This window comes from Cydia splendana, chromosome Z, assembly GCF_910591565.1.
Source record: "Cydia splendana chromosome Z, ilCydSple1.2, whole genome shotgun sequence".
In the NCBI taxonomy this organism is placed as follows: Eukaryota; Metazoa; Arthropoda; class Insecta; order Lepidoptera; family Tortricidae; genus Cydia; species Cydia splendana.
In genome coordinates, this window is record NC_085987.1 from 13,861,125 (window position 1) to 13,874,578 (window position 13,454).

Consider the following 13,454-nt stretch of genomic DNA (forward strand, 5'->3'; position numbering starts at 1 on the left):
GCTGGCTCACCTGCTGGTCGACGATAAACCAAAATGAAATCTCTAGCGACTAGAGCGACTACGTTTCAACGCTGTATTATATAATAAAGACTGGACCCAATCGAAAAAAGACAGTTCCTGATATGTGATATACCGATAGAACCAACGACGATAATATTTGACAATGATTTTTTGACTTGCAGGTGTACTGGGCCGGGCCTGTCGCGGGAGGTGTCGCGGCCGCGCTGCTCTACGTGCACGGGTTCTCCGCGCCACCTGTGGACTCCGCGCCGCCGCGGTACCGCCCCGTCGCTGCCGATGAAAAGGAGGTACCTACCTATCAATTTTTAAGCCTGGACTGCGAAAAAACAAATCCGATTTTACATTACGTTCTCAGTGCTTAAGGGTTTTGTCGGCTGTGGTAAAATTTTTGCACAAAGTAGTAACACGGGTCTTTCAAATTCTGATTTTACGTTTTGAAGCGCTATTTTGAAGTCCTTAAATATGTATTAGTAATTTGAGTAATCACAGCTGTCACAAAACCCTCAGAATCACACGGACTGGTCTCCAAAACCTGACCTTACCTGACAAAGCGAAGATCTTAAAATATGTACCTACGAGTGAAATCCTGCTTCCATCCGAGGGTTGAAAAGTTGAAATTTTGCCACAGTTTAAATTTTAATTACCTATTTTATTAGAAGACTCAACTGAACACCTAGCGTCTAGCCAAGCGACCTTCGCCAAGGGAGAGTTTTGATCGAAGGTGTCAAGTTCCACTCCCTGACACCGCAAGGTTGTGGAACTTATCGCAGCCATAATGTGTTAGATTTGTTAGAATATCAAGTTATATTTTGTAACAATGTTTCTACATTATTTAAGAGATTAATCATGGCTAACAATTATGAATATTTCGAGGGCCCAACAGCAGCAGATATAAAACTTTGGCGCATAGACACCTAACTAAAACATACCTACCCCAGTAGAATTCATTTCACGTTTTATGTGCAAAATACATTGATATTATTACTAGTGGCTCTGTGAGCTGTAGACCTCGCGAGCAGAGCTTGAAATAACATGGTGCTAAGAGCTTTAAATACGCCGTGTTTTTTTTTATTTCCGTTAATTTCAAGGGTGCATTCCTGAGCTTAAATCAAGTAACTTTCTCAAAGACACCGATGTTCTAATTAAGTCCATTTCGGAGATAATCCATAATTTATTTTTTTACTATAAGGCCTCTACAAGCGTGTACACTTGCCTTAGGGCCGGCTTACATATTGATTAGTGTTTAGAATGAGTTCATACATTTGCTACTAAACTTAAGTACAATCTCGGTCGATTGATGTACGAAATGACATTGATATGTCACAGATTTCAATTGTTTGGTTGAGTTAAATGTAATGCCCGTGTTACAACAACGCTATATGCTACATTAAATTACTTTTTAAACAAAAAAACTATACCCTATACCCCGAAGTTAACGGAATTCAATAAAAACACGGTGTATAGTAAATTAAAGAAAAACAATACGAAAATTATGTGTAAAAAAATACAAAAAGTTATAATATCCCAGCATACAATTACTGGGGATCGAACCCAGACCCTCTGTGCAAACAGAAAAAGCGAACGTTTACAAACTGAGCCAAATAGTTCTTAGATGGGTTGACGAAATTTAGCTACTCCTTCTCAAATTAAAATTAGTTAAAATTAAATATCTAAATACCGCCTAAACCAGCGATAATTTTTTTCTGCATTTTTTGCTATTAACTCTGTAAACATGTTTCAAAAAGAAAAAAGTCTTATGATATCGATACGACTATTTGTTTAGGCGCCAGGTATCACGACTCCGCCATTTTTAAAAATTTCCAAAAACCGGATTGACAAAAAAAATTTATGTAGTCATAAAATTCGGTCACAAAATTTCACGAGAATCGGTTAAGAATTGCGACCTGTAGAGGAGAACATCCGGACATACGAAAGCAAAATGCCCGAGTCAAAACGTAGACCTTCGCTTCGCTTCGGTCAATTATTATATACATTTCTAAGTATTGCAATTAGAGAAAGTAAATTAGAAAAACCTGCGTGACATCAGTCGACCTACCCAGGTTAAATGCAATACATAAATGGCTAATAACATAAATTGGAGTCGTTACAAGAAGCCATTGGCGTGAATATCAATAACCATCGGGCGCGAACTACACGGCCAGGCCAGGGCCGCGCGGCGCTCCCCGGGGCACACCCTCGCTTTCCAATACTTTATTACCACCGTAGCTTTTCAAATCAACATAAACACTCATAAACTTGCCAGTAGGTATAATAATACAGTCAATTGTTTATTCTACTCGTAGGTACCCCCAATTGATTTTTAGCTCAGTCAAGAGCATTGAAAACGTGTCACTTTGTATGGGAATTTCCACTAAGCCATCTTAACAAGTAAGAGGTAATCGTAGTATTTCTAACTCTACACTAGTAATTTGAGCCTGTTAACTACCTTTGCGGTATTTAATCTATAACACAGTCGCATTAGTTGCAATATTATCCGACTGTACGTATGGATGATTGTATAATGTACCTACATATATGTATACATATCTCTTTAAAGAGCACACAATGCAGCCAAACCAGCTTTATGAGTACATGAGGCATAAGTATATGGGGTAGTTGGATTCATCTCTAAACATTCATATGAGGGAGTTGCTGGACTTGCTAGGTAGTTTATTTTTTACTTAAACTAAAAAATAAAGGGTTTAATTAAGTTCTTATTTGTCCAAATTACAGAGACGCGTTTAAAGAGTTTAACTTCCAAGATTTGTCTCGCACAAACATATTACGGCAAATCAAATCTTTTTAAAAATATATATGTAGGTATCAAGTAATTAAATATTTTAGTTCCACATGTATATTTTATGTACAGTCACGCTCCGTGAATGTTACGCCATTTAGGGTTCTCGCAAAATTGGACATTCCATAGCATAAGTATGGAATAACCAATTTAGCTAGGACCATAAATGCCGTAACAATCGCAGAGCGTGATGGTATGAATAACTAAATGACTTGTATTGCAAGCGCGCTGGACGCCTGCCCGCCGCCACCACAGCCACTGCCACTGCTTGGACAGTGGAGCAGAGCGTAAGTTCTCATGTAGGCCTTTAGAGGCAAGAAGACTGCACTTGCACTATTTAAGACATTGCACCAAACCGACAAATTACAGTAAAGTTCTCTTTGACATGACAGCTGCCGTCTCCGTATTTAACGTTTAACCAAATCGTTGATTGTGCGTGATGCTACTAGCCCTTAAGGTTCGTCTATTTAATACGTCTCATGAAAGCTACAGATTGTAATACAAGCGCAAATATCTTTCTGGCCAGCCTTCAGTGGGCCCTTTCTTAAAACTACCTACTTAACAACTTACAATTTTACAACCATAAAGTCGAAAAAGAAAAATTGAGAAAAAGCCCAAGTTCATAGGTCAAAAGTGTGTCAAACGAATCGACATTACCGGTTTACACCTGTGGGTAGACGTTTAACTTTATAAAATCGGGTTCAGCTCGTATTAGAAGTTACATGTTTTTGATGTTTTCATGAAATTGACCCCGTGAGCCCGCGACTGCACCTGCTTGCGAAGTGCTCGCTAACTGATGTCGGGTGCAGTGCGTCAGCGGTTTGTGAACGGCGCCCTAGCGGTGTAAAGCCTCCTCCACACTAGTGCGCGAATCGCGGCGCGAAGCTGCGAACGCGAGTGTGGAGTCGATTTTCGCAGACAGCGAAATCGACTCCACACTCGCGTTCGCGGCTTCGCCCGCGATTCACGCGCATAGTCTGGAGGGGGCTTATTGCTATGGACCTTTAGCCCCCATTCGCACGGGAGCTTTTTCAACGCGCGTTAAAAAAGCGTTTGAATGACACAAATGGATAACCATGTATGTATTCACACGACAGCGATGGCGCTTTTTGTCAAGCGTTGTTGGGTTTTCGACTTTAAGCCTTGGTCGTTAAGTCGAATTTAGAGTGTGGACAGATTCAAGCGCTTTTTTAACGCGCGTTGAAAAAGCTTTCGTGCGTATGGGAGCTTAGGGAACTAGCTCGTCGTAATTTCCCAGCGTACCGTAATTTAGCACCTAATTGTCGATAGCTCCGTATCAGTGTTGGGCATTCAAGAATAAAATCATTATTTGAATAAGAATTTGTAGGAATAAAATCATCTCGATTTTATTCCCGTCAAAAATATTCAAATAATTTTGGCCGGGAATAATTCGTATGAGAAAAAATTGAATGAGAATAACATATTCTTAATCAAATAAATATAATCATGATTTTTATTCGAAATAATATTCCACGAATAAAAATGTGGTCTGGGTACCGTATCGGTACTAATTACGTATAGTTAGGTAGATGTAATAGTAGTTAGTCTCTTGTCTAATTTATACCCATTTTATGGAATAAAATCTTACAAATCGACTGTCGCATAGTTTCAGTAACCGTATTATTTTTAATTTACTAACCAAATCATTAGGTAAATTTAGCTGTTCTGGGGGCCTAGCCAACATGCCAATCGCTTGCGCTGCAACAACGAAGCGCTTTCTGTCTCTATCACTCTTACATATTAGTGCGATACAGAGGCAGAGATAGCGTTTCGTTGTCGTAGCGCAAACGATTGGCATGTTGGCTAGGCCCCCAGAACTGCTAAATTGTACCCAAAGATTTTGTTATTAAATTAAAAACAAAAATTTTCATCTTGGCTAGGCACCTTGGGTGCGTAGCCAACATGCCAATCGTTTGCGCTACTACAACGAAACGGTATCTGTCTCTCTATCGCACTAATATGTAAGAGTGATAGAGGCAGAAAGCGCTTCGTTGTTGGAGCGCAAGCGATTGGCATGTTGGCTAGGCTCCCAGAATTGCTAAATTGTACCCAAAGATTTGGTTATTAAATTAAAACAAAAATTGTCATCTTGGCTAGGCACCTTGGGTGCGTAGCCAACATGCCAATCGTTTGCGCTACTACAACGACATGGTATCTGTCTCTCTATCGCACCAATATGTAAGAGTGATAGAGGTAGAAAGCGCTTCGTTGTTGGAGCGCAAGCGATTGGCATGTAGGCTAGGCCCCCAGAACTGCTAAATTGTACCCAAAGATTTGGTTATTCAATTAAAAACAAAAATTGTCATCTTGGCTAGGCACCTTGGGTGCGTAGCCAACATGGCAATCGTTTGTGCTACGACAACGAAACGCTGTCTGTCTCTCTATCGCACTAATTTGTAAGAGTGATAGAAAGAGACTATACGCAACTCTACGGAGCGTTAACGTTTGGCATATTGGCTAAGCACCCTGATCGGATGATAGAACTAGATAGTGTATAGCGGAACTCTTCAATGTGTACTGTACCTAAACTAAAGTAACAAATATCAATTCAATCCGACTTTTAAATAGAAGGATGAAAATCAACTTACAAAATATAATCGATTGTACTACAAAAATTAACTTAATTCTAAATAACATTTTAATTGAATAAAACCTTATTTAGAATGGTCCCACTTCTAGAATAATTATTCTGTTTTTTATTCCGCATTTAAAATAAAAGTCACATGATTTATTCACCTTAATTTTATTCTAAAATAACTAGTGCAAGAATTATTTTAATTCAAATCGATTGGAATAAGAATAACATTTCTGTTTTTATTCTTATTCTTATTTAAGTAAATTTTTGCCCAACTCTGCTCCGTAGGTATATAGGTAGACAAAGTGTGCCCACAGTGAACGGAGTTAAATTCTTCTTTTTGGAATTATGTACCTACATAATACCTATATACGTACGTATACCTATTATTAAGTTTGAGTTCAAGTTTTAAAAACTATCAGTGGTATTGAAACAACAGTTTTATACCGATAATTAAAAAGCACTTGATTGAACTATTGCTATGCCATGGCCGACTTCAATCTATTTAAAATAAACTGACGCCAAGCTACGTTTACCTACAGCCAACTAATTAATTTACTTAGGTATTCACTTTGTCTTGATGATAACTTTTAACATAATAGTAAATGGTCACATTTTGTTAAGTGTCTCGTATCAGAACATCAATAAAGGTGTATAATATAGTAACATTAATGAATCGACGATGTTTTTGTTTGGAAATTAAACTACAAATAGCGAACGTCGCTTCATTCGCAAATTCAACTTTATGTCGAATTGCAGTCCTAACGCGTCCCTAAAAAGTCCATGGGCGTAGGCAGGTACAGGCAGGTACCCCTGGAGCTCAAATTTTACATACAATGCATGGCCCTCTGTGGCCTCTGCCCCCCCTCCCCCAGGCCTGTCAACTCGCCACCCCCTAGTTCACTGGCTGGCTACGCCCTTGAAAAAGTACCTGCTCGCATCAGGCGGCCTATCAACTTATCACCGGATGCGATTTGTACATCGCTCCGATGTGCAAGCGGGATGTCGCTATAATACGCGTATAGCGTTGTCTCGCTCAAACATCGGAGCGACGTGCAAATCGCATCCAGTGTAATAACTGCCTTACTCAGTAGCGTTCAACAAACTGTAACGCCCTTAGAGGCTTAGAGCATTTAGTAACTGGGGACGTCGTGGCTGTCATTTTCTGTACAAAACAGTTTGCCGATTTTGCGGGGGAGGGGACGTCAAATGTATATTGCTAGAGTTAGACCAAGAAAAGTCTGCAGCGATTTTGATAGCCTACGCAGTGCAAGTGTTATTTTTACGTCATAATTTCATTGAAGTTTGAAAAATAACACTTGCACTGCTTGGGCTATCAAAATCTCTGCAGACTTTTCTTGGTCTAACTCTATTTCTACATGATTTCTACGTAACATACAAATAGCCATGTCATGTCACACAAAAGTTTGCACAATTGTGCAAGGTTTTCGGCAGAGGGCTATGCTCTTAAAGGCAACTCTAGTTATTAAATGCTCTAAGCCTAAGGTAACGCCATTATTGTGAACTGCGATGCACCTGTATCTATTTATTAAGTATGTAGTTCAATAATGTGTGTTCTGTGCAGCTGAAGCGACTAGACGGAGGCAAGGCGGAGGAGCTTGCCTGAAGCCGCGAGTCGCTCGTGCGGCCCCGCCCGCGCGCGCGCCTCGCGCTCGGCGTCGGCGTGACCGTCCCCAGCGAAACACAACCCTACTACCGACACCAATATTGAAGCCAACTGCTCTACCCGCAGACATATAGCTGACTAGACTACACACAAGCACGTACAAACAGCAACACTTCTAACTGTACTTCGGTGGACCTTATTACAAAAGGCCAAAAGGCATATGGTTCACCGATGTACAGCTAACAGTGTGGGCGATGGTACTACGCATGCCATATAATGTTCTATACGGCACGTTGCACAGACGGGTTTCAGACGTTAATAAAGAATAGTTTTTACTCAATCCTGCTGGTACCTTTATCTGTATGTACCTATTGTCTAACTAATAGTTAGTCTCTCTAGATTAGAATTAGAATCTTAACACAAAATAATCAATAAAAATGCAAATCGTTGCAAGCGTCCATCACGTCCATGTATTACACTAAAATTGACACGCTCATTTTCATATAAATCTGGATACGTGCGACGTCTATTTAGATATATGTCTGTGCATCAACCCAATGAAAGCGAAACTCGCACACAACGAAAATACTTTGATTTCGCTACAACACTGTCTTCAGCATTTTTCCAAGTTCACATAAACTTATTTCTATTAAATTAAGTATATTTATCTTTATAATCTGCATTTGTATTGTCTAGTCGCCCACAAACCAATCAAGACAAACACGATTTTGATTCTTCAGAAAAACATTCAAAATTAGTAAATAGTTATTTGACGACCGGTCTGGCCTAGTGGGTAGTGACTCTGCCTGTGAAGCCGATGGTCCTGGGTTCGAATCCCAGTAAGGGCATTTATTTGTGTGATGACACAGATATTTGTTCCTGAGTCATGGTTGTTTTCTATGTATTTAAGTATTTATATATTATATATATCGTTGTCTGAGTACCCACAATACAAGCCTTCTTGAGCTTACTGTGGGACTTAGTCAATCTGTGTAAGAATGTCCTATAATATTTATTTATTTATTATTTATTATTATTTATTTATGGCCCTATACACTTTCGACATACGCACGGAAAGTGCTCTTTAGTGCGGGAAAGTAGTACTGTAAAGACCTTTAATTATGGGCGGCTAGAGGGTAGAAATTATTTTAATAAATGTGTTTGTCTTCCAAGTCACCTCCTGCGGAGCTCTAACTAGCACATATACCTAATACCTATTTAGATATAATTAGGTACAACTTTCCACGAATTGATTTAGTTTAATCAGCACTGGATTACACAATTATATCGATTCCTTCTCAATCAATAGTAGTAACAATGAAACTATACGTATATATTGAATAATTTTACGGTTTAGACTCACTTGTTTTAAGTCACTCGCGCGACATGTTTCGGAAAGCCTAAGTCTCGTTTCTCAAGCACTAACAGTGCGAGCAGCGTTCACGACGGCCGTGTATCGTGTACCGGCCGTGTATATTAGTTTAGTATGTCTCACAACAGTTTAAATTCGATTATACGTATATATTCACTATTCACATAGCTGAGTTAGATCTACTTGTATGTTAAAGTGATTATGGAATAATAAAATGTTCTATTTTAATGCACCTCTATTAGCACTTACACTTATATAAAACAATTTCCCAGTGGACATTTTAATAATGGTGCTAGTAGAGGTCGCAGTGAACGTTAATTTAATTAACCATATGTTTTAAGTAATCAACTTTGTACCGAGTATGGGAATTTTCTGATACAGTATGAAGTGAATAAAAAGTTTCCTTCTAATACACCTAAAGTAATAAATGCACGTGTAGTTAGTAAGTTATCATCTATTTTTATATAAAATTAAATTTCTTCCGAGTATGTTTAAAAACATACTCTGTTCGAAATCGTATAACATTACACTACGATAAGTGTACATAAGTGTACGATAAGTGTATTGAAGAGATGATTTTTGCATTGTGAAATATTTCAAGAATTCTTATCAATATAATTTCCGAGATTAAGTACTCAGTGTCGCCTGTACTTATTGTACCAAATCTGCATGTGTTCAGGTTCCGGGATATTCATCTCTTAACCTTTTGACCGCCACCTCTATTTTATATAACAAACAAAAGTAAACTTTATTAGAATGTATTAAGGTTAGTTTTATACTGTCACCTTTGTCGGTTGTAGCCGGCTGTGGCGGTCAAAGGGTAGGGTCAACTCACTAGAATTTCTGTGAAATTCCTTCCCGCCTAGTGAAGTTTTACCCGTCGGTTTTATACGTGTGTATCAGTTTAACAATGATGTCTTTAGCAAATAATTTTGAATAAAATAACAATATTTTACCGATCCAGTGGTTTTATTTTATTAGACGTATTTAAACATTTTTACAAGCAACTGCTTGTGTTGCAAAGCGTCAATTAATAAAGTTAAAATATTTGATACAAATTTTCTATGACAAGCACATGGTATAATAATATACTCCGCCTGGTACTCCATTCCGAGATTCGCGTATGACCTAACTGACACGCGCCTACGTCATCATGCTGTTTACAGGTTCTCAAACTTTGAAATGTGGGAGAATTTTAACCAACGGTGAAAATTATTTTAACGGCATTAATTTTAAGTTATTCATGTAGAAACATAGTAAAATAAAACAAATCTAATGTAAATTAAACTTTATTTATCTATACAAGACAAACGTTTAAAAAAACTAATTCACAGTTACACATTAATTACCAAGCTTACGACGTGAAAAGTTTGAAAAACACTGCGACTACTGACACTGAGCGAGAAGGAAATAACAATTAACACGCGTTCGACAAGGATGACGGTCAGGGCATGAAGTTATCTAGATCCGAATTGTCAAATGTGCACAGCGCTATCCTGTGTTGCCAGTAGTATAAACAGAATTACCCGAAAGTCTGAAATTTCTTTCGTGAATCGGAAGATATTGCTAACGAGTAATTAAAAATGACGTGTTATTGTAAAATTTAAGCTAAAATACATATAAATGAAAATTATAAAATTATAAAGAAATATTTTAACTTATTAACCATAGGTATAATGTACCCATGTAACATGTTATGTTGAAATAAAGTGGCAATGTTATTGTGACGTAGGCCCGTGTCACTCTGGGAATGGAAGACCATGTTTTATTAGACCATGGACAAGCACTTGTTTTCCTTATTTTATATTTTACTAATAATTACACTCACGGATATATACCGCGAGTTTGTATTGTAGGTATGCATAATAATAAGATACCAGCACCAAAGAAGGAATTTCTTTATTTTTCTTATGTTTAATATGTATGAACTTGCAGTTTTATCTATGGTACTTTGACGATACCTACTAGCGAACATGGACGCATAATTTGAACCCATTTACACATATAAAAGTGTGAAATTTTGGAGGCGGATTCCTTGTTTTTATTATAATTTATATGGTTATGTAAAGGGTGACTAAATTATAGGCATATTTATGTATAAATGCATATTTTATTAAATACTATCAACATGCGTTTATAAAATTATTAAATTGTACGTATGTACACAAATTATAATAGATTATTATATTAATAACAGATTCCGAAAAAACTGATTCATAGGAATACGCTGGCAGAATGTGACAAAAAGGGCCGAGAGAAATCTGGTTTTGGTTCATTTTCATCAAAAAAGAGTGGATGTATCACCTAAAAACCAATAACAACCTAAAAGGCCAATGTACGGCACGGTGAATGATACGTGCCGTGCCCTAGTAGCTTTACAACGACTGCCTTATCAGTGTCAAACTGACATATTCTCTAGCGTGTGCGCAACTTACTTTCTATGCATCTCGCTGGTACAGTCACCGGCAATAATATGTTACACAAAAAAGGCTGCAAAAATATCTAACACGAGCTTATTTGTAGAGCCATAAGAGCGTGTCACAATTTTCTGCGGCCTACGAAGAGGAACATATTATTGCAGGTGACTGTACCTACTCGCATTAGTAGATGCATAGAAAGCAAGTTACGTAGATGTTAGCGAATATGTCAGTGACAAACTGATGGTAGGTGTTGCCTAGACCTGAAATGCTCAACGACCGTAACTAATGCAAGCATGTCGATGAAAAGGGATTACATTTATTTATACAATAACGCGGAAATCTTATTAAATAGGTACACACCCGCAAACTTCAGTTTACTCTATTTAGCTAAATACCGCCTAAACGTGACTGCTATAGTTATTGGCCACATTATAGAAAATGGCCACTCCTAACAAAAGCAGAAGGAAACAAGTCAATGAAGCCTAATTGTTTAGAGTGGCCAATTACTATGTTGTGGCCAATAACTATAGCAGTCACCTAGGCATTGCTAACACAGCGTTATGGTTTGATGATAGTCAGAGAATTCACATATGTACTTTCCTCTTAAAGCCACACAGAAGGAGCAGTATTTAGAGAGGTGAGTTTACTCCAAAATCAGTGATTATGCCGAATCTTCTGAAATTGACTAGACGCAAAAGAAGATTAGGTATAGTAAAAAAATGGTACACATTTCGTTTCCTCTTGTCGCCAAATTAATAGTAGCCCAAATTATCAGTCTTTAATTTTTTTTACGTCACAACGACAACTATTTTAATGGAAATGAATGCTGCTGGATATGTTACAAAAAGTATTTTATCAATTCTTATTCTATTGTATATTGTAAGGCTCTAATTTTAAATATCTACATATTATACTATGTTGCACTCTTAAAAATAGTAAAAAATAAATTATGATTAAGGTCCTGTATCACTTAGGTATACTTGAAGTTTAAGGGGACATCCATTAATTACGTGAGGGCTTTAGGGGTGGGGGGTGGCCAAACCGTATCTCACTAAGAACGGTTTCGCACTACGTCCGATCCGAATCCGAACCGAACCCGTGAAAATATGGTCCGTAGTAGCCGTAGAACTATTTCTATGGTAAGTTACGCACCGCACACGTTGAATGACACGTTGAGACCCGATCTAGTGCGTAACTTACCATAGAAATAATTCTACGGCTACTACGGACCATATTTTCACGGGTTCGAATCGGATTCGGATCGGACGTAGTGCGAAACCGCTCTAAATTTCAATTTTATACACTAAATTTTTTCGGGCAAAAAATATAGTGTAAAAAATTGCGAGAATTAGATTAATTCAAAGTAAAATATGTTTCTATAAGTACAATATGCCCTAATCTGACACACTTCTGCTACACATTAAAATCCATGAATATATGTAAAATTATCTATATAGTATTGATAAGTAAGTATATTGAAGATTCGGTCCCCGTCGTCTTTACAAATCTTAATAAAAATATTAAAGCACATAGCGTTTCGATGAATAAATCAAACGCATTTATACAATACAACATTTAAAAAAAAATTTTTGAAGAACTCACACGAGATTTAAGACAAATCTCACGACATCTCACCAGGGGGAAGGGAGGTCACAAAATCCTCAATAACTCCTCACGTACCTAATTAACGTATGCCCCCTTATTGTCCCCAAAAATTAAACGAATGACTAAATATTTTCTGAATAAACATAGAGTTGGCACATAACTAAAATATAAATGAATAAACAAACATAAAAATAAATGTTCCTTGAGATACATTTTACATCTACAAACTAGTTATACCGACAATATTTACATTATAAACCTAGAGAAGCCAAGTAGTAATACTTAAGTAACGTTAGGTTTCTATTGAATAATTATTGATCACCAAAATCATTTATCCACCATACGTGTGATATTCCCTAAAGCAAATAAGCGTGAACAGATTTTTAACCATATCATAACATTATCTAACTACGTGGATTGATGTTCGAACTACAGATATACATACTAAACTATTTTTTCAGTATAAAAAATATATAAATTATAAACTAACTAGTGACTTAATTCTTAATGCCTAAGATGGCGAACTGTTAAGAGTATTAGAAGTTAAGGCACAAAATTAAATTGAAAGGATTTACTCATTTGCCAGATTCGTACATTTTGGCAGTTCAAGTTCAACATGATATTATAGGTATATAAAAATTAAACCAATCCTAATTTGACCTTCATCGAGAATTTTCATCATTATTTTATTTACGTACAGCGTACTTATGTGTGTGAATGTTAATAATTGTTAACATTCTCAACAGTTCTACGAGTATCTATCTATCTTAGTACTGACTCGCAATGCAATTTAATAAGTATGTACATTTTTGTTATACAAATACAACGTCTTCCTCGCGTTGTCCCGGCATTGGCAACCAATCCCAAGAATCTTTTTGTCGGAGTACTTATACTATTTTTTATAATAAAGATAATAAGATGAATTATTCACTCGTTTGTCTACTAAGGTCATAATAGGTTATAAAATAATACCAGTACCTACCTACACAGTAAAAATAAGTATAGTTCATTATAAA

The 13,454-nt window shown here is 37.1% G+C and overlaps 1 protein-coding gene across 1 annotated transcript in view; it reads left to right on the forward strand.

The window, feature by feature from the left end:
- The window catches only part of LOC134804467 (aquaporin AQPcic), a 49,216-nt gene extending 39,844 nt beyond the window's left edge, over positions 1-9,372 (forward strand). Inside the window, exons 6-7 of the mRNA XM_063777517.1 lie at positions 183-308; positions 7,000-9,372. Of these exons, the coding sequence (XP_063633587.1) occupies positions 183-308; positions 7,000-7,041 (168 nt within the window). The 3' untranslated portion in view covers positions 7,042-9,372. The remainder of the gene's footprint in view (positions 1-182; positions 309-6,999) is intronic.
- Positions 9,373-13,454: the final 4,082 nt, after the last annotated feature.